The sequence below is a fragment of the Petaurus breviceps genome, unplaced genomic scaffold (assembly GCF_028583685.1).
Source record: "Petaurus breviceps papuanus isolate PSGF00001 unplaced genomic scaffold, PetGlider_PUasm1.0 37, whole genome shotgun sequence".
NCBI lineage: Eukaryota > Metazoa > Chordata > Mammalia > Diprotodontia > Petauridae > Petaurus > Petaurus breviceps.
The window spans coordinates 29,908,264-29,930,834 of record NW_027186296.1 but is presented as its reverse complement, the minus strand read 5'-3'; the positions used below and the strand labels follow the sequence as shown (position 1 = coordinate 29,930,834).

Genomic DNA, 22,571 nt, shown 5'->3' with positions numbered 1-22,571 from the left:
CACTGTTCTATCCACTGCACCACCTAGCTGTCCCCAGTTTACTGAATTACAGTTATCAAAATATTTTTTTTAAGTCCACAGATCCTAGGATAATAACTCCTGATCTAGCACTAGAATGAACCCCAGAGGCCACCTAGTCTAACCCACTCAACTTACAAATGAGGAAACTGAAGCTCAGAAATGTCAAGTGACTTGCCTAAGTCACTAAGTGCCTTGCCACTAAGAGAAATATCTGAAGTGGAATTTAAACCCAGTTCCCCTGATTCTAGAAGCAACGCCCTTCCCACTTTACTACAATGCCTCTTCAGGTAGGGAAGAATAATATGAATCATGGCAGAGAGGCGACAATGAACAACACACATTTCCAGGGAAGTGAGGAAACTAGTCTAAATAGAGTAGAAGTTGGGGTAGGGTCAAATATGTGTTGAGTAGGGAGAGAAGGGAGAGGGAAAAGGAGAGGGAGAGAGAGAAGGAGAGGAGGAGGAGGAGGAGGAGAGAGAGAGAGAGAGAGAGAGAGAGAGAGAGAGAGAGAGAGAGAGAGAGAGAGAGAAGAGGAGAGAGATTGGATAGATAAATGAAAAGAAAAATAAATAGATTAATTAATGAATAAATAAAATTATAATAATAACAGCTTGTCAGGACAACAGGCTCCTTGTACTTGTGTATGGTCTTGGGCGGGCACAGGGAATGCATGTTGCCCACCTCATCAGTCTGGCTTCCTTGTTCACTCTCATCTAAGTGCAAAGGCACGTGGCAATGGAGTGTGGAGGGCACTAAGGAGCACCGTTTGATTGGAGTGGAGTGGCAGCATTAACCTCTGGAGGAGGACAATAGTGGCACAAACTACATTATAGGACTTTGACAGGAAGTGAAACCCCAATTGAGAAAATCTGGTTAATAAGGCTTTTGAAATTCAGGACCAGTACTAAGACATAAGATCCTAAGGATGATTAAGGTCCTCACTGTGATGTCTGCCTGCCATAGCAGTTTCTATAACCTCATTAAAAGCTGCCCACCAAGCTTAGCATAGAATATTTAGTTGTGTAATTAGAATATGGAGTGTTTCCATTTGCTATCAAAGAAAAAGGACATTAAAGACCTATTGCTGACACACATGGCCAAGAAAAATGGAAAAGCAAATGTGGACTGTACCCTTAAAAGCAAAATACATTTAATTAAAGTATGGCTCAAACTACAACCAGTTTTTACAATTTTTAAAAAGAGATTGATAAAAAATAAAACCTAGGCAGGATGTATGTTCTATTAGGCAGCAACCATGTTTAATGTGGGCTGTGCTTTCACAAGGCAAGGACTACTAGCCTTTTGTCCGCAAACTGATTTTTAGGTGTTGCTAGAAGCGTTTTGGGGCCCTAAAATCATCTCAAGGGATCTTGTAACTCCCTTGAGGTTGCTAGGAGTGGAAGGACTTTATTCTGAATCATGGCTGCTTCAGAGAAGCCACCTCTATCCCAGGGAAATCTCAGAGTTTTAGCTCAGAGCCAAGAAGGTCTCTCCTATTGGAGATCTTCCTATAGGAAGAAAGCTTGAAGGAATAGTAGGGTCAGTGAGTCAGATTGTATGTAGGCACCAGGAAAGGAACCAGAAGATAGTGAATTATTGAAGATGGGGGCAGGGGTTAGATTTTGAGAGTCATTCCAACCAATCAATAAGCATTTATTATTAAACACCTACCATGTGTCAATACTAGGTTAGGTGTTGAAAAAAAATATAGAGAGACATATATATACACACATATATGCATATATATGCATACACACAAATATATATACATATATATATATGTAGACATCCCTGCCCTGAGGTATCTTACAATCTAAGTCAGGGAAGACAAGATATACAAATATATATATATATATGTATATGCAAAAATATATATTAAAGAAAAATGTATTCCGAGAGAAAAGGCACTAGCAGCTAGGAGCAGAGATCTCAAAAGGCTTCCTGTAGATAGTAGCACTTGAACTAAGCCTCAAAGGAAACTAAAGATTCTAAGAGGCAGGGGTGAGGAAAGAGTACTTTCCAGACATAGGAAATCACTAGAGCAAAGTCAGAGATGGGAAATCAAGTGTGATGTATGAAGAAGAGTAAGAAGACCAATTTGATTTGATTGTAGTGTGCATAAAGTGAGGCAGAAGTGGTTTGCAATACGGCTAGGAAGATAGGAAAGGGTAAGGTTATAAGGGGCTTTAAATGTCAAAGAAGTTTATAGAGGTAATAGGGAGCCATTAGAGCTTAATGAGTAGGGAAGTGACCAAATTACCACTAGGTAGACTTGGAATAACTGAATGTTGAGAAGACATCTAAGTAAAACAAGGGAGTTCACATATCCTCCCCTTTCCTCCCAGCCCACCTCTCCCATTCAATAGGTTTCAAGAAACTAAGAAGCAATTTTATGAGGACTGGACTGAAACAAAAGCCTCTGAAGTAACCTCTCAAAATGTATTGGAGCTCCTGAGAGTATGACCAAAATAACCCAGATTGCTGAGGTTTTCCCAGACAGAGAGCACTGCCCAGATCTTCCATGAGGAAGGTGTATTATATAAGGTATTACCATAATGTGATGAGATAGATTTTTTTCTTAATAGTAGAACTTAGGCATCAGAAATTAAAGTTGTCTCCTTGTTCAAAATATTCACAGTTCATCTTGTATACAATGTTCAAAGTAGTCATCTTGGGAGGCCACACACTTATTCCATTGAGTTTGCTCTTGTTTGACAGAGTTTTGCAATTCCTGTTATGGAATCACCTGCGAAGCCTATGACATATTTGGGGGAATGTTTCATTGGTGGCAAATCTCCAAGCCGTTAGAACAGAGATGATTTTTGGAAATACCAAAAGTCATTAAGTGCCAGGTAAGTGATCAAATTGAACGATACTATTTCACTATTTGGTTCAAATAAAAATAAAACCCAACAATGAGGACATGAGGCTGTCTTACTTGTGTGGTTGTAATCTTATGCTGGCCCCAAAGAACACTCCCAAACAGAACTCCCCCAAATAATTTTGATGTTTTGGGTATGATAACATTGTTGGAATAGTATAATATAGCATTTGGATCTAGAAGGGACCTTGAACTTCATCTAACTCAACGTCTTCATCTTGTAAATGAGGAGTCCAAACCCAGAGAGGGTCAGCAACTTGTCCAAGGTCACAGAACGAGTTAGTAGCAGAACTGAGACTCTTAACTATGACCTCCTGATTCAAAGATTTAAGCTCCCTTTAAGGTCCCCATTCAGTAGTGGTGAGGGGTCTCCTAATAAAGTTTGAATGGCCTCTTATCCAGCATATTGTACAAAAGATGCTTCTTCCAATACAAGTTAGACAAGATAGCTATGGAGGACTCTGCCAACTCTGAATTTCTCTAATTCTGTGTAAGAACCTATGTGATGTTTACTGTGCTTTACCTGGACTTGGATACTGAAAATACCCTGGGAGTGGGGGAGCAAAGAGGAATGAGGACATGTAAATGGGTGAGCAGAATGTCTGGCTAACCCACAGTTAGGCAGAGGATACCACTAGACCCTATTTCTTCAAGCTGTCTTCCTATCTCTATCTCTCTCTTTGGCTCTGAGCTAAAACTCTGAGACAGTCCTGGGGTAGGGGTGGCTGTCTCTGAAGGAGCCATGATTCAGAATAAAGTCCTTCCACCCCTAGCAACCTCAAGGCAGTAGCAAGATCCCTTGGCATGATTTTAAGGCCCCAGAACCCTTCTACTAACACTTGAAAAACAATTTGAGGACAAAAGACTAGTCTTTGCCTTGTCCCCAAGGAGACGAAAAACAGAAAGGTCTCAAATACACTACAATATTTAGAGCAGAACTTTTTGTAGTAACAAAGGACTGGAAACCAAGTAGATTTCCATCAGTTGGAAAATGGCTAAATATATCGTGGTACATGGTACATGAATGTAATAGAAGATCACAGCATTGTAAACAATTAGCCTCTTAAATGTTCTCTGTGCCTCACATCTCACGCCTCTCCAATCATCTTTCACACAGCTGCCAAAGGGATATTTCTAAAATGCAGGACTGATCATGTTATTCTCCTGCCTAGTATAAATTCCAGTGGCTCCCTATTGCAACTCAGATCAAATATAAGGGTTTCTCTTTAGTTTTTAATGTCCTTCAAAACCTCACCTTACAATACCTTTCCAACTTTATTTTATAGATTCCTCCTCTTTTTTGAATAGTCTGTGGTCTAGTCTAGATCTGCCTGTTTGTTGCTATTCCTCACACAAGACATTCTATTTCTGCCCCTTTGTACTGACTGTCTCCATGCCTAGAATGAATTCCCATCCCTAGAATCTTTTAGTTTCCTTCAAAACTCTATTCAAATGACATCTACATGGGGGGGGGGGTCTTACTCTGGGGTCTGTGAACTTTATTTTTCTAATACTTTGATAACTGCATTACAATATCACTGGTTTCCTTTGTGATCCTATGTGTTTTATTTTATGCATTTAAAAACATTATTCAAAGGAGTTCGTAGGAGTGCCAAAGGCGTCCATGAGCCAGAAAAGGTTAAGAACCTCTGCTCTACATGGAGCCTTTCCTAATCCCCCCCATACAAGGAAGAATAGGAAAATAATAGAGGACTGAGGGTTAGAAGAGTGAAGAATGCAGAGCTTCAACCTAGAGTAATATCCTTTGAGGAAAAAGCAGACAGGCCACATTCCCTCTTTGCTCAGCTGTATATTGATTGTATCACTAGGCCCAGGCATATAGCTCCCCCCCCCCCAAAAAAAAAATTTTAATTTGAAGAACAACATTCCTTCAAATGCAGACATTCTGGCCTATTTATGGCTTTTTAAAAAAAATACTTCATAATCAGAGCTTATATAACTAAGCCAAATAAAGAAACATAGGTAGGTCCTTGCAGATAGACAGAATGTAAATGTGGCTTTGGAAGGGCTTGTATGCTACCAATGTTTTTAAGGAGAAATCTGTCTCTGAATCCAGCTTTCAGGAGTCCGGACTTACCCACTTTGGCATTTTCCCTCCATCAGGATCATGGTGGTGATATTGCAGAACAATGACCGTCACCACAACAGAAAAACCAACAATGATCATCGTGCTGGCAAAATACTGAGCTGCAGAGAGAATAGACCCACTTAGCCATAGAAAGTCATCATCATAATTCTTCAGTAAGTATCTGCACCAACAATAAAGAGAACAGGCTGAGCCGAACTGTTTTCTTTGCTGCAAGTAATCCCAATTAGTTGGAAGAAGAGTTCTGAGGAGCAATGACCTTCCTAATTGCCATGCCCCTGGTACACAGGAGATGACATCCATCTATATAGAGGTTAGTCCTGCTTGTAGAGCCTTGTTAGTCAGGGATATACAGGGAAAACAGATCTAATGAATGAAAAGAACACTGGACTTGGCATCAGAAGACCTGGTGTCAAATCCCACTCTACCACTCATTAACAGTATGACTTTTGGCAAGTCACTTAACCTCTCTGAAACTGAATTTCCTCATCTGTAAAATGGGAATGATAATTTTTGAACTAATAATGATTTATATCACACTTCACAAATACTATGTGTTTTGATCCTCCCAATAAACCTATGATTATCATAATGATTTACTCAGGGTCACAAGGGTAGTGCCTAAGGGCCAGGACTTTCTGACTCCATGTCCAGTACTCTGTCCACTACTCTACCTATTTACCTTCAGTATTCTTGTGTGTAAAATGGGGTTGCTAACTGTACCTATCTCACGGGGTTGCTATGAGGAATAACTCAGATAACATAAGTGAAAGCATTTTACAACCCTCAGCGCACAATATAAATGCTATCATTATTATTCTTATTATTTTTAACTACTTCACAGCATTGATATGATCAATTGAAATGTGAACTCATATAAATACAAGTTTTTATTATTATTACCACTATTATTGCATAATTAGGGGACCTCCTTCAGAAGGGGACATGAAGAGCACTTGGTAGATATCAGCCTGGCAACCATTACAGAAAGCAAATATTTGAAGTATGGAAGTGAGAAGAGTAGGAAGTGAATGAGGTGGAAAAAATACAAAATAACAAAATCTCTTTGGCAGTATTACAGCATAGAGCAGTGGAAAGGGAACAGAATGGGGAGTCATAAGACCTGGGTTCATATTCCAGCTCTGCCATTTTCTACATAGGGGAACCACTTTTTTTTTTTGCTTTTTGGAGGGGGGAGGGCAGGGCAACTGGGATTAAGTGACTTGCCCAAGGTCACACAGCTAGTAAGTGTTAAGTGTCTGAGGCTGGATTTGAATTCAAGTCCTCCTGACTCCAGGGTTGGTGCTCTGTTCACTGTGCCACCTAGCCTCCCCAGGGAACCACTTTGGATCCTCAGTTTCCTCATCTATAAAATAATAAGAGGGCTGAACTAAATAACCTCCAAAGTTCCTCCTAGCTCTAAATCTAAGATGCAATTTACCAAAGTTTGAGTCTATAAGCAAACAGCTCACTCCTATAGTTACTTGGCTTCTAGGTAACACGGTGCACAGAATGCTGGTGCTAGAGTCTGCAAGACTCATCTTCCTGAGTTCAATTCTGACCTCAGACACTTACTAGTTGTGTGACCCTGGGCAAGTCACTTAATCCTGTTTGCCTCAGTTTCCTCATCTGTAAAATGAGCTGAAGAAGAAAATGGCAAACCACTCCAGTATCTCTGCCAAGAAAACCCCAGATAGAGTCACAAAGAGTGAGACATGACTGAAAAATGACTGAAGAACAATCTAAAGTTAAAGTCTATTAAGAAATGAGATTGAGGGGCGGCTAGGTGGCGCAGTGAGTAAAGAGCCAGCCCTGGAGTCAGGAGGACCCGAGTTTGATTCCAGCCTGAGACACTCAACACCCACGCAAAAAAAACTAGCCATGTAACCTTGGGCAAGTTACTTAACCCCAATTGCCCTTCAAAAAAGGCAAAAAAAAGAAATGAGGTTGGGGTAGCTAGGTGGCACAGTGAATACAGCACTGGCCCTGGAGTCAGGAGGACCTGAGTTCAAATCCAGCCTCAGACACTTAACACAAAAACTAGCCATGTGACCTTGGGCAAGTCACTTAACCCCAATTGCCCTGACTTCCCCCCTCCAAAAAGCAAAAAAAAAAAAAAAAAGAAATGAGGTTAAAAAAAAACACCTGCAGGACTAACCCTATAAAAGTAGCAAATTTCACTTTATAGTTTTATTAGATCTTTTTCTCCATGTCCATAAAGTATATAGGAATACACAAAGGCTCTATACCTTCACAGCTTTGCAACTGTGATTTAGTAGAGAAGTCCAAGGGAGCTTCCTGGGATACACAGAAACAAAGTCACTTGCCCAAAGTCACATGGCTAACAAGTATCAGAGAGCAGGAAACTCAGGGTTTCTCCGGAGTCCAAACCTAGGACTCCAGCTAGTATGAAGTTGTCCATAAAGCAGAACCTTCCCAAGCCCTCCTATTGGCTAGGATATATTGGACAAAGAAGAATTCCATCTCTCTGTATATCCCCAACCAACCTCTTGCATTCTTTGCCTTACCTATTAATGGCACTGAATCAGATGTTGCAGGCATGATTTCTGCCACAAGCAGCATGAAGACAGTGAGAGATAGTAAAACTGTTATTCCTAGAGCAAAATAAACAGTACAGAATTAGGGAACGGTAGGGGGAGGTTTTGCCAAGAACTGAAGACATTATCCCTCGTTTAGAATAACCACTCCCATGACACATATTATTGATGTGACCCTGGACAAGTCACCTTCCCCTCTGATTTAGATTCCTCACCTATAAAAAATGAGAATGATAAAATCTGCATTCCCTACCTCCTGAGGTTATTTTGAGGGTACTGCTTTTGAAATCTAAAAGCACTATAGGAAAAAATTTAAGCTATTTATTTTCCTTCTTTATTTACTTCACTGGGAATCTCTCCAATTTTCTTCCTTGTTATATGGCCATAAAGACCCTCCACTATTTGAAAATGACCTGGCAAGTGACTTATCACTGGACTCAATTCTCCAAAGGGACTAAATCACTCCCTGGAAGCAAGTTATATCCTCTGGGGACACAGTTACTCTTTCAGGACAGGAAAGGATAATTTAAAAGCATTGTTGCTACTACACTGGAATGTTAGAATTTAAATTTGTAGTTCCAAGACATCCCCAGTCTATAAAAATCCCTCTAACAAAAAAAAAACATCAGTATGAAGAAAATTTTATTATGACCAAGAAATTTTGATGCCCCAGCTAATGGTCCATAGTAAGAGTGTTCCATTGATCTAGAAAAACTTAGCTCTATACAACTATTTTCTGCTATCTTGTGATTTTAACAAACTTGCTTTATGCTAAAGATTCTTAATATTTTCTGTGTCATCAATGACTTTGGCAGTCTGGTGGAGCTGATGGAATCCTCAGGACAATGCTTTTAAATGCATAAAATAAAATAGTTATAAAAGAAATCTATTATATTGGAATACAGTTACCAAAAAACCTTTGTTTAAAGTTCATAGACCTCTGTCAGTCAATAAACATTTATTAAGCACCTACTACATACCAGGCACTATCCTAAACACTGGGAATACAAAGAAAGGCAAAAAGTCTCTTACTGGTAGTACACAGTTTAATATGGGAGAGAACATGCAAACAACGTTGTATAAACAAGCTATACAAAGGTTGAATCGGAAATAATCAACAGAGGAAAAGCATTAGAATTAAGGGGGGTCGGGCAAGGCTTCCTGGAGAAGGTGGGATTTTAATTGAGACTTAAAGGAAGCCAGGGAAACCAGGAGGCAGAGATGAGGAGAGAGAGCATTCCAGGCATGGGGGGCAGCCAAAATAAAATGCTTGGAGTCAGGAGATGGGACATCTCCTATTCTCAAGAATGACCTACATTCAAGTCCTTTGCTCTGCTCCTCGGGCAACCTTGGATATGTCACTGATACTCTCTTGGCTTCAGTTTCTTCACTTGCAAAATAAGGAATTGGATTAATTTATTTATGGTTTTTCTTCCAGTTCTCAGGTCTCTAATTCTACCTGTTATTTTCAAGAACCTATCATGTGCAGGTGCGCATAATTCTTTCAGTTCTGGTTGGATGGCCAGTAAGAGACGATTCCTTTTATCCATCTCCTCAAATATCTCCCTCAATATTAGAAAAACTCAGCGAATGGTGAAAAACACCCTCCAAAAATAGTGATAATCCTTCAATACTTTAAAGGCCTGTGATTTTGTCTGTGTGGCTCCTAATTCCATTCATACAGACTGCAACCCTGTACACTTTAGCAGACAGAGGACTGATGTAGCCAAGAAATTAATCTCTCTGTGGCTCACAGAGGGAGGAACCTGAATTTAGCAAGACTGGTGCTGGGATGACAAGCATACAGTTTGTCCCTGGGCCACATTCAAAATCTTTTCGGACTAGTAGGACCTTCTGGAACTTTAGCTTCTCTGACGTTGCCCCTGAGAATTCAGGGTTACTTTTGCACCACCGTGAAGCCTTGGAGAAGGATTAGAACATTTGATTTTGGTCTGAAACTGTGATTTTATTGGTGGAGAGAACTTACAGTGAAGAAATTTCCTTCAGCACCTTCTCTGTGTCCTACAGTCTTAGAAAGTTGAGTGGGCACCATGAAGAGATAAGCAACCTTGCCCAAGGTCACAAAGTCAATACTGGGTTTGTTTGTTTTTAATTTGGTCATTTCAGTTGCATCCTTAGAAAAAGTATTCAAAATCAGGTTTATAACCCTGAGACAAGTTTCCTCTATATAAATATAGAATAAATAGAATAAAATAAAATAGAATAAAAATACATATTTTAAAACCAACCAATCAACCATCCCAGGAGCATATCCAAGATAGAGTGCAGATCTGTCTGTGTAGGATACCTCCTTAAGAATAAAGAGTAATTTGCTATGAAAATGCTTTCTCCTCTTTGTCTTATAGCAATCAAAGTTGCTTTCTTCTGATTACCACATAGTGAAGAAAAGGACATTTGATAAACAATTAATTCATTAATGTAACCAACAAGTATTTATTATCATGAGCCAGGGACTATGCTAAGGGTAAGACCAAATAAACACACAAACAAAAAAGTCCCTACCCTCAAGAATCTATGATTTTATTAGGGGATGGGGGTGTGTGGGAGCTGGGGGTTGAGAAGTACAACATGTATACTGATCAATAAATGCAAAATATATACAAAATAAATTTAAAGTAATTGGGAAGAGCATACTAGCAACTGGGAGGATGTAGGATATAATATTTGAACTGATCCTTGAAAGAAACTAGGAGTTCTAAAAGTTGGAAGTGAGAAACAAGTGAATTTCATGTATGGGGCCAACCTGTACAAAGGTAGGAAGATAACAGGTGATATACAAGAAACGTCACTGGGAGGCCAGTATCATCCAGCCTGAGGAACACTGGAACAGGACACAAAGCCAAAAGAACCATTACTTCTCTTTCTACTCTCTCAATGTTCAGCACCTCCTGGGGTATTTATTTCCATTCTGGTGTGGCCCTGGAGAAGGGGTCTAGAACAGGATCATATCTTTAACCACCCAGTGGTGCCTGATGGGTAGTTCATGGTTCTCTGGCAGACATAGTATCTAATCAATGTCCTAAATCAGAATCACTCATTGTGATAGTGAGGCATATCAAGTAATGGGCCCCTCAGACCACAAGGCTACCTACTGTGGGAGGTGTGTGATAACCAATTAGCAAAATATCATTTGGGGTTATTTTTATGGTTCAAATAGTGAACTCTCTCTTAATTCAGACAAAGCCGTATGCTGCCTCTTTTCTGACCAGCAGGAGTCCTACATCCATGATAAAACTATTATCCCCTCCTTGATAATGTTTCCCTGGGTTGAGAATTCCCCTTCCCAATCTATTCATGGAATTTACCAAGTGAGATTTTCTCTCCAGAGTCTGCAGGAAGCAAAAACACTAATAGGGCAAGTGCAGATATGAGCACGCACGGGATGAGAAGATTAAGGCCGTAATAGAGCGTCCTGCGTCTCATGGTCACGGTGAATGTCACATCTGGGTACGGTTCTTTACAGCAATCATAAAATCTCTCACTCCTCTTTCCAGGAATTTCTAGGTGGAAAAGAAGGAAAAATAATAAATTACTAAAATCTTTTTGTGTTATCTCTAAAACCTGATCTCATTTTTTTAAGGTCTCATTCTTGAGAAAAAGCATTTATTTTTAATCCTATTTCTATATTCTCTTTTGGGTATGCTTCAAAAATCTAGAAATAAAAACAAGAGTAATAGATTAGTAGAGTCTAAAAAATTCATTTTTTTCCTGTGTTCCTACTGCCCCATTAAGTACACTTTGCTCTTTGTACTCCATCTTAAATATTTGTTCCCTCAGATTCATATATGCACACCATCACCCACATTTATAAACTGCTGCTCTCATTCCCATTAATAATCTCCTGCATATCTTCTAAATTGGAGAGTTGCTTTTTGAGGAGAAAAAAATTGCAAATGAATGGAGAGAACTAACTCCATCAGATATTTGAGTGAGAGCCAGATACCTATTAATCTTACAATTTCTAATACTTTTGAGGGGAGGCAAAAATCAAAGAACTAAAAATAGCACAGACATTTAAAAGCTCAAAAGAAAAATGCTTGTCCTCCTTTCAATTCCAACTTCATTTCATTTAATGACCTGGGTTCAAATCTTGACTTTGCCACTTACTACTTTTGTGACTAATTTCCTTACTCTCTCTTGGCCTCAGTTTCCTCATCTGTAAAATGAGGGGATTGAACTAGATAAGAGTCTCTTCCAAATCTAAATCTATGGCCCTGGGATTCTCTATTCTAGTCCTGCTTTCCATCTTCGACAGGGGGTAGAAAGGGAAAAATGAATGACGTATGTATACTTTTCTACTCCAGTGGATTTAAGCTGTAAATAGTAATTTACAGGGCTTATTTATCTTTGGGGAAAATAGAAAATCATATCTAAAACTGAACTTCTTCCCTCAAATCATTTCCAGTTTCAACTTTCCATTTTCTGTTAATACATCACCACCATTCTAAGACTTCCTAGGCTTACAACCCTTTAATTTTAACTTCCTTCTCTTCATTCTGCCTCCTCCCCTCCCCCAACCCTACCCTTATCTGATAAATTACCAAATTCTTTCTTCCTTCTTTCCTTCCAGAATCTAGCCCTTCCTCATAACTTCTAAATTCATCACCCTAGTTCAAGTCCTTACTCCCCATCACACTGGGCAAGCAGTGTGATAGAGTAGAAAGAATACTGGATTTATTTCAAGATGAACTGAGTGAATCTCAGCTCTGCTTCTTAGTACCTGTGTACTGGGCAAGTAACTGCCTTTCTCTGTGCCTTACCTTCTCCTCTGTAAAATCAGGAAGACAGATCATTACAAGATGATTTCTGAGGGCCCTTCCAAGCCACTCGCCAAGCCCTAACTCCCTCCCCACTCTGACCTGTATACCTCTGCCACAGCAATCATTTAATACAATTTTTTGTCCTTTTACTCTTCTGCATAAATCTCTATAAGTAGCTCTTGCTTGTCCATCAGATCAAATCCAAATGCCTCCCCCTACCATTTAGGACCTTGGAAACTGTTGCTACCTTATGGGAAGATGTGTAGAGCACTGGACTTGGTTTCAGGAAGACCTGAGGTTAAATCCTATCTTATTTACTAGCTGTGAAACCTTTGGCAAGTCTCTTGATTTCTCCAATACTCAGTTTCTTCATCTATAAAATTAACAGATTGGATTTAAAGATTTCTCAGGGCCTTTCCAGCTCTAAATCTATGATTCTTTGAGTTATCCAACCTTATGTCAAACTATCAATCAACCAACATCAATTAAGAGTCCACTATGTGCCAGGTATTGTGTTAAGCTCCTAACCTGGCTCTTCTGTTCCAGTCCCTTACATTCAGTCTGCTCATTACTATCTCTCTGACTTTGCTCCTTTTGTTCCCCATCATGAAATGGCTTTCCTCTTCCTCTCATGTAGTCAAATTCTCTAAACTTCCAGCTCTGGATTTGCCTCCGACTTTCTATAATTAAACCTATCTCATGATAATCTTTTCTCAATCACGTAATCACATAATTCATATCATGATTTGAACATTTTTCTAGTTTTTTCACATCTATATCTTTGACTAGATGGTAAGATCCCAGTTCATTCAAAGAATCTATTATGTATCTACTTTGTGCCAGGCACTGTTATAGGGGCTATAGACCCAAAGACCAAAGCTAAAGACCCATGCCCCCAAGGAACTCACATCCTGGTGGGGCAGAGGACAGTTTTGTTGTTCAGTTATGTAGAACCTTTCATGGGCCCTGTGGACCATACCATCCATGGAATTTTCTTAGCAAAGATTACTAGAGTAGTTTGTCGTTTCCTTCTCCATTGGATTAAGGCAAACAGAGATTAAGTGACTTGCCCAGGGTCACACAGCTAGTATCTGAGGTAGGATTTTGAATTCAGGTCTTCCTGACTCTAGGCCCAGAGCTCAATCCACTGAACCACCTAACTGCCCTGAACGTGGGGCAGTAAGTACAACATATACACAAAACAAGTGAATACAAAAAAATATACAAAGGAAATATAAGATAAATTGTGGGTAGGAAGCACTAAGAACTGAGGGGCTCATGGATGATGAGGTGCCCTTTGACATGAACATCGACTAGACCTAGGAATTTCAAAGGAGGAGAAGGTAAAGAAAGATCGTTTTCCATGCATGGGGATTGACACAAAGACACAAAGCACACAGGAAAAATCTAAAAAGATGAGTTGGAATCCAATTATAAGTGGCCTTAAATGCCAGAGAATTTGATCTTAGAGGTAAGAAGGAGCCATTGAAGCTTCTTGAGCAAGGAAGCAACATGACCAGAGTCATGCTTTAAGGATGTTAATCTGGTAGCAATCTGCAGAATTAACTAGAGAGGGGAGAACATCCTTGAGGATAAGACCTGGGTCTTCTACTTCTTTTGAATACATCACATAACTTTAAAAAGGATTGACAATATACCAGGCTCTTAATAAGTCGAAGTGTTGCTTGCACAGATTTTCAGACCAGTATGGATGAGAATTCTTCAGCATTTACTCTACAAATTAATGTAATTAATTCTACGCTAATGAACACAATTAACTTACCAACTAGATCCCATTCTCCATTTGAGATATAACCAGAAATGTCTGCTTCTTGCATCTGTAAATCCAGCGACCATCCTCCATAAGACCATGACCCAAACTTCAGTTTGCACTGTTGTACATCAAAGGGAAACCAGCGCACATCAATGTAGCATGAGCTCTTGAATATGCCTAGATTGATTGAAGGATCACCAAAGGGAAAATAAGAAGGCAATGCAGGATTTACATCATCCCAACTCAGGTTGAGCAATTTGTCCTTACAACACAATGGGTTTGATGGTGTGTAGCTTCAGAGTCATGCACAAGATCCATCACTTGTACCTTAAGAAATTAAACATTTGCTAACTTGCTGGGTGGATTAGAGGGCACCTAATGTTAAAATAAATGTTAAAATATTTATAGGTTTCCCTCCTTTAGCAGAGTCCTTCATTCCATGATTCATAAGCTGAACCTTTTTTCATTTTCTTTCTGCAGTCTCTTCATGGAGCAGATTGTCTGGGACTTAGAATCTCTGAATCTGTCCAAATCATTGATTCTCAGGACTAAGAGGGCCTTGATAAGCCATCTAGTCCATTCACCTGCCTCCAGATGGGACTACATAGAAAGCTTTCCGATTTGAAAACTATCATTTTCTTTAAAAATCTCTCAGGCAAAAACACTTCATTGTTTTTCTACGGTTTTAGATTCAGTTGGGAATGACAACTCTATTCTAATCAAATGCTCCCAGATATCTTCTGTAGATAAGAAAAAAAGGATAGGCATTTATCTGAACAATGACCACCTCACCAATACAGATCTATTAAATCACTGTCATTTGCAACATTAGGCTTCAAAATTTAAGAAGAAAGCAAAGAAATTGGAGAAAATCCAGAGAAACCAAAAAATAATGAGTAGAGGGTTGAAACATAAACTGTCCCAAAAGTCTTTTGCAGCTTTAAATTTTAATCACTTAAGCTTTAATAGTTTAACGTTGCACTCAGACTTTTGGGACATTCTAAATATGACTTTGAAAGAAAAGCTTGAGAAATCAATCTTCTAGCTAGAAATATATGCAAAGTCACTGCAACTAGCCCAGATCCCACATGCACCAAACAAGATGTAATGGCCTTAAATTGTAAAAGGAGGGATTTTGACTGGATTTAAGAATTTCCTCCTAACGGGGCTTATTAAATACAGAAATGATTACCAAGTGACATCCCCTAAGGGCTTTAAGGAGGAGAAATGACACCTGTCTGGAGTGGTTTAAAAGTAGCCCTGCCTGGAGCCAGAGAAATGGACAAAATGATGGCTGAGGGAATAAACAATTCATAATTTCAGGTGGAATTGGACAATCAGCTTATGTAACTCCAACTCCTTCCTCAAAAAAAAAAAAGGAATTAGTACTAGTATGTCAAATTCCCATGAGAAACCAAAAGTAATTATATCTAAAATAGCTCCATCCAGCTGAATAATCAATGCTGTTCTCCACTGGTGATGACTGAATAATGCTTCCAAAGATTTAACCCTTACACTGGGAGTGGCTACCAATAAGCATAGAGAAGAAACACATGCACAGAATAGAAAAGTCACCCTAGGACAGATTATAGGATAGCCAATGCTGAGAAGCCAAACCTGCTATACAAACTACATCAAAAACAAACAAAAAACCTTGAAGTTTTCAAAGCAAAAACAATCAAAATATCTCAAGTTCAATTCCAAAAAAAAAAAGCTATTGGAAAATATCCGAACTTCAAAATACATATATATATAGCCAAGAACATTAAGTGAATCATTTCTATCAAAAGTCAATGAAATGTATAACCTAAATCATATTGCTGCCATCTTGGGAAAGGAGGAGGGAAGGAGATGGGAGAGAAAAATTTGGAACTCAAAATCTTATAAAAGAAATTAGTGCTGAAAACTCTCTTTACATGTAATTGGAAAAAAATAGAATACTAGTTGTTGTTTTTTAAGTCAATGGAAACAAACCTTCCATTGGTAAAGATTAATAAGGAAAAACCTTTGAGTGTCCAGGACTTCAGTCTCCTTACTTAATCCATACCAATATGCTATACGCTGCTGAAAAATGAGAACCAATCCTAGGAAGTGGGTTAACAAAGTCTGGTAAGAAAGAGGAAGCTTGATACAATGCTAGATATGAAGGTGGAGAGCCTGGGTTTAAGGCCTTGCTCTGTTACTTACTCCTTGTGTGACCTAGAGAGAGGAGGTCACTTCATTCCTTGGGGCCTCAGTTTCTTCAACTTTAAAATAAAGGGATCAGGTGATAACACTGCAAAGTTCCATTCTAGCTCTAAATCTTTGATCTGGGCACAATGCATCAATTATTTCTTTCCCATAAATTGTTAAATTGTGTCACTAATGTATATCCATTTCTTGTTGTTCAGTCATGTCCAATCCTTTGTGACCCCATTTGGAATTTTCTTGGAAAAGATATTGAAGTGGTCTGCCATTCCCTTCTCCAGTTTATTTTATAGATAAGGAAACTGAGGCAAACAGGGTTAAGTGACTTGGCCAGGATCTTACAACTAGTCAGTTTTGAAGGTGGATTTGAATTCAGGAAAATGAGTCTTCCTGACTTCAGGCCCAGTATTTTATCTACTGTGCTACCTAGTTGCCCTTATATATCCATACTGTTTCTCAACCCTCTGAACATGTAATATGTTAAAAGGAACAGCGATAATAAGCTCACTGATTTAATTCAGTAGGTATCAATCAATCACCTTTAGGGTACATTGCCGCATATAAAGTATTTATAGAACATAGTAAAGACCAAAGAAACTCCTTGCCCCCAAGGAGTTTATAATTCAAAAGAGGTGGGAAAAGCCAGGTAGGGCAAGCTTGTGATATACAAAAGAATATTATAATTACAATATTGGGCTAGTGGAGAGAAATGGGTTAGAGATCGATCCAGCAGGTTGAGAATGAGTGGGGTTGAAAAAACTTCCTTAAAATATGAGTTAAATCAGTCCCAAAGTGATCAAATTTCAGAAAGACCCAGAAAGGGATAGAGATCAAAAGCATCTTATTGACTTGTTTGTTAATACTTTTAGTTCTGCTTTGTTTAAGTCTACAGGGTTTGAGTAAGATTTTGCCTGTTGTTTTAATCAATTTTGAATTTAAACAATTCTTGTTGATTCAACAAGAATTTAAGCAACTCTCAAAATACACATACTGTGTGTATTTTATGTTATGAGTTAAAGGAAAGAAGGGATGTGGTATAGCAGACAGTACTGATTTCATCTAAGATTCAAAAACCAAAGGGGGAGAGACCTGGCCTTCAGAGAAGAGGTAACATCACTAAACCCTAGCAATATAAGAAACTGACAGTAGCATATATACAGTACCTGGAGAGCAGTCCCCTTGACAGAGGGTAGCTGTCATTTAAGCAAAAAGTACTGGTCATACCCTCATTCAATGATGCAGGTCTGTGACATACCTGGACAAAGCACCCTTAAGTTCTTTCCTAAACTTACACACACACACACACACACACACACACACACACACACACCATCTTACCTGGAGGAAGGTATTGACAATGTCCCGAAGAATTCACTAAAACATTGGTATGAAATGTAGCATCAAAACGCTCATCAGCACTAAAAAGAGATTAAAGAAAGAATAAATTATGACATGTGGATATAATGGAATACCAGCGTGCCATAAGAAGGAGGTGGTTTCAGAGAACCTGGGAAGATTTGTAAGAACTGATGCAGAAGAAAAATAGCAGAGTTAGGAGAACAATTTATACTCTAACTACAAGACTGCAGAAACAACCAACTTTGAAAGACTTAAAATCTCTGACCAATACAAGGAACAATCACGATTCTAGAGGGTCAATGATTTTACCCATTTAATATGTGTTTAATATGGCCAATGTGGAAATCTGCTCATTTGACTCTGTATATTTGTTACAAGAGTTTTGTTTTCATTTTCCACCCTTTGGGATGGAGGTGAGAGGAAGAGAAAATAAATGCTTGCCAATTGAAAAAAATAATTTTTTTTATTTTTTATTTTTTTGCTTTTTGGAAGGCAATTGGGGTAAAGTTTCTTGCCCAAGATCACACAGCTAGTTTTTGTGTTGAGTGTCTGAGGTAAAATTTGAACTCAGCACCTCCTGACTCCAGGGCCAGTGCTCTATTCACTGCGCCACCTAGCCACCCCATAATTTTTTTTTTATTTCATAAGCCAGTGCTAAGAAGTTAACTTTCTGAGTGACCCCTATATTGGTAATTAATATGGTCAGATTAACTTGAACAACATCCCTGAGAAGGCAGACAGCCCATGATCCAGGTCTTAGTTTGTCACAGTCAGCACAAACCAGTAGCTGAAAGATGTTCCCAGAGCACTGCACTGAGTGAGTCAATTACTGCCCCCATTCCATAAGTGTGCATCACTTTGTAGGTGAATATAAACAGATTGTCTTGACATCAAGTAACCAAGTAGATACACCTCATCCATCTCTAATGTAAGTCAGGCAAAGCCCAGTTTTTAAGCATCTGTGCCTGATTCAATTCAAAATCAACTCTCAAATGAGCTTTGATCATGTTGCAAATGAAAGAATCAAGACTATACCTCTTTAAAAATGCAGCTTGGTATTGGAAATAATAAGGGCAATCATACTCTTGAGAATGTGATGGTAGGAAAAACTAGGCTGCCATAAAACTGTCGAGGGATGCTCTAGGCATTCCTCTACAACATTATGAGAGGGCTAAGGAGGGTGCTGTACATAGACATGCCCACACACGTGCACTGGAATTGTATAAAGCCTACTTTGCCCAGGTAGAACACTGGCCTGGACCATTGAACTGGGACATGGCTAGAGTGAGTTAGTTGGGACCTATGCAGAAAATGCCTCTCTCAGGACCTCTCCTGGCCTACCTCGTCAGCAGTTTTCTGGTACATCAATTAAGAGGAGAACCCTATCAAGGAATGAAGAACTCATCCGAGAAGCCACCATTTGAGAAATCTTGACTCCCTTGGACACCTCAAATAAATCACTTCAGGATTTGGGGTAAATAGTGCTCAAAAATTTGGGCTCAAATCTTAGATTTGCTATTTACAACCTGTGTAACTCTGGGAAAGTCACTTCTCCATCTGACCCTCAGCTTCGTCATCTGAAAAATGGATTGGACTACATGTCCTCTAAATTCCCTTCCACTTCTAAATCCATGGTCCTCTCATCCTCCATAAAGAACCTTTATGGCTTTTCTCAGCTTAGCCCTGTTTGAGGTTCATCTTTCTTGCCACTTCATGGGGAGTTTGGAGGGAGGAGCCATCACTATTGGCTGGGGCGAGGTACACAGATAAGATAGCATGTCCACTGGACCATAGAGTGTCCAGAGGATTTTGATATGCAAAAAGCAGAATAGCAAAGTTCACTGGCTTATAGTATGCAAACTCAATTCTCTTCATTTTTTGAAAAATGAAACATCTGCCATTTTCTAACACTATAGTATGTCTCTGGTTCTCTATAGTCAGTCCAAACTCCTTGAAAGCAGAGAATACTTTCTGCCCTTTTTTGTATCCCAGGGCTTAGCACTGCAGCTTCTACATAGTAGGCCCTTAACTTGACTGATAGTTGAGTTGAGTCAATATGTGTTCTCTGTGCTTGCTGGGTCCAGTGACTTGAACTCATAAAAGGTATACAGTTTCTTTCTTACTATGTCCTAACTTATCTCAGGCATCCCCTGAGTATTATCCATTTTTTTGTTCTGTCCTTTCCAATCCAAATATCAGTCTCTTTGTCAAAGAAAACAGAAGCAAAATAAAAGTTGAGCAGCTCCATTTTCTTTGTCATCTGTTATCCTCATCATATCCACCCCAAGCAACTTTAGTCCACCTCTGTTATCCTTAGCTTTCCTTCCCAGTGTCAGCTTGCTCTGGGATATTTAGTACTCCTGATGTTTTTCTTAGAGGACCATGCAGTGATTTTTTATAAGGTCTTGTGAATTTTCAGCACCAAAACACAATTTGAATGATTGGATGAGCCAGGCAGTCAGGTAGTCAATAAGCGATAATTGAAAATTTTTACCACGTGATAGGCATTTACTAAGAGCTGAAAATAATAAAGAATAGCAAAAACATAGTCCTTATCCTAGGAAATCCCATTCTAATAGGAAAAACCACATACAAATAACTCTACATTCATGATGTAGATATACACACATATATAATCTGTAGAATATATACAGCAGTGTCAAACTCAAACAGAAACAGATCCCACATAATGACTTAGAAAACCACAAATTAACATTATCTGTATTGTATTGTGTTTTTATTTATTTTGTCAAACATTTCCCAATTGTGTTTTAATCAGGTTGCTCTAGGGAGTTTGATACCTGTGGGAAAGAAAAGTAATCTCAGAGAGGAAAGCCCTAGCAGGGGGGGAGGGGCCAGAAAAGGCCCCCTGCAAAGTGTGAGATTTGAGAAGAATCTTTAAGGAAATGATGACTCCAGGAGATGGGAGTGAGAAGGAAAAACATTTCAGGCACAGGGGAAAGCCAGGAAAAAGACACAGCAATGGGAAGATAGAGTGTCCCATTGAAAGAACAGCGAGTCCTCTGTTATACTGAATCATAGTGTACTTAGGGGGAAGCAAACTGTCCAAAGACTAGAAAGGTAATTGAAAAAGACTTTAAATGCCAAAGTCAGCATTTGATATTTGATCCTAAAGATAATAGGGAGCAACTGTAATTCACTGAGGAGGAGTGTGACATGATTAGACCTGCATTTTAGGAAGATCACTTTAACAGCTAATTGAAAGATGGACTAAAGTGGAAAGAGACTTGATGCGACAAACCAATCAGAAGTCTTACAATAGCCCAGGTCAGAGTTGCAGCCACCAAAAAGTCACAAGTGATGGTGTAGAATGTCTTGATCAGACTCCCATGACCTGGTATTGAACTACCATGTCAGGGATGGAGCATCATTGCCCATCAAGCCTTGCCAGAAGGGCCATGCAAATGTGAGAGAAGCACAGAAGCCCATCTAAGACTGACCTTCTGTTAGCTGATGGAATCATGAACACTTGGAGGACAGACAAATACTCCTGAGTACAGTCATATCGTGCGTATTGCTATAATAGCTCTGGCTGAGATTCACTGGCTGCAAAGTTTATCGTCTGTAGAAAGTACTGTCAGGGTGATTGATCCCTCGGGTTTCTAAATTCAGCTTTTCACAGCAACACATCTGCCTTCAGATTGCTACATTCCAGAAGAGAAGTGATAACAAAGTTGAGTCTCCTGAAGAACAATGCCTACAATGACTGACATTGAATGAGCTTCTAGAGTCTGAAGGAGCTTCAGGTTTTTGTAAACAGCGTGGACAACAATGGGATGCCATGACCCTACAAGATGGCACCTCCCTACCTCAAATGTGAGCAGTTCCTTCTGGATCACTTAGTTCTTTTCTATATAGTCAGCTTTTGGGAGAACTAAAGATAGGGCTGGAACAGGAAACTGGAGGGGCTGTGAGAGGGTTACATCCACAATGATAACTCAATGAATTGAGCTACCTCCCCACTGTTTCTGTTTATCTAGAGATATCAAGAGAGGGAGCAAAGAAAACCAGTTCTTCAAGCCATCATGTGAGCTCTTCCTCTTTGGTGTCCACTGGAAAAACTTAGAGACTTAAGCAGATCATTGAGGATCTCAAGGAAAATTCTGCACTCTGCATTTTAGTCACAACCCTGTCTAAGTATATTCTGCTTAGAGGAGGGATTCTTAACCTTTTTTGTGCCATGGATCCCTTTAGCAGCCTGGTAAAGTCTATAGACTCCTTCTCAGAATAATGTTTTAAACTGCATAAAATAAAATGCATAGGATTATAAAGAAAACTATTTTTATCAATGAAATATAGAAATATGTTGTGCATACCATAATATATAAATTGTAATGAAATAATTATATTATGTATTATACATATAATAAAAATAAAATGTATAAGATATATTTTTAAATATTTAAATATTACATAAATAGCATTTTCTATTTTTTTTTATAAAGCTCATGATCCCCAGATTAAGAATTCCTGGCTGAGAAAGAAGGAAAATGGACAGTTTCCTCACCATTTCAAAACTCTCTAACACAAACCATTTTGGCATTGCAATTTATATCATTCTCAGACAACAGACAAAACTCTACTATCAAAATTCAAGATTAAGCAAGGGGTACAGACTTTATATAATAATTTACTTCCTCAAACAAAACAATAGCCAAATAACTTGGAGCATACTCATGGAGGACAATTTTCCTAAAATTGTCAATCCCCATTTGACCATTCCCTCCAAACATTTTCTTTTCCAGCTGGTCAAAAGTGGACAGAAGAGATATTTCCATTAACTGAAGTAATAAAAGGCTTCTCCCTTCTCTTATACTGATCATTACTCTAATCTAATCAAGGCTATGGGCAAGAGTACCACTTCTACCCTAACTATTTCAAA

The 22,571-nt window shown here is 39.0% G+C and overlaps 1 protein-coding gene across 1 annotated transcript in view; it reads right to left on the bottom strand.

Moving 5' to 3' along the window:
* The window catches only part of CHRNA7 (cholinergic receptor nicotinic alpha 7 subunit), a 179,436-nt gene that overhangs the window by 18,353 nt on the left and 138,512 nt on the right, over positions 1–22,571 (bottom strand). The window contains exons 5-9 of the mRNA XM_069098173.1: positions 17,648–17,727; positions 14,132–14,299; positions 10,894–11,088; positions 7,538–7,624; positions 5,001–5,110 (exon numbers count right to left, since the gene is read on the bottom strand). Coding sequence (XP_068954274.1) covers positions 5,001–5,110; positions 7,538–7,624; positions 10,894–11,088; positions 14,132–14,299; positions 17,648–17,727 — 640 coding nt within the window. The remainder of the gene's footprint in view (positions 1–5,000; positions 5,111–7,537; positions 7,625–10,893; positions 11,089–14,131; positions 14,300–17,647; positions 17,728–22,571) is intronic.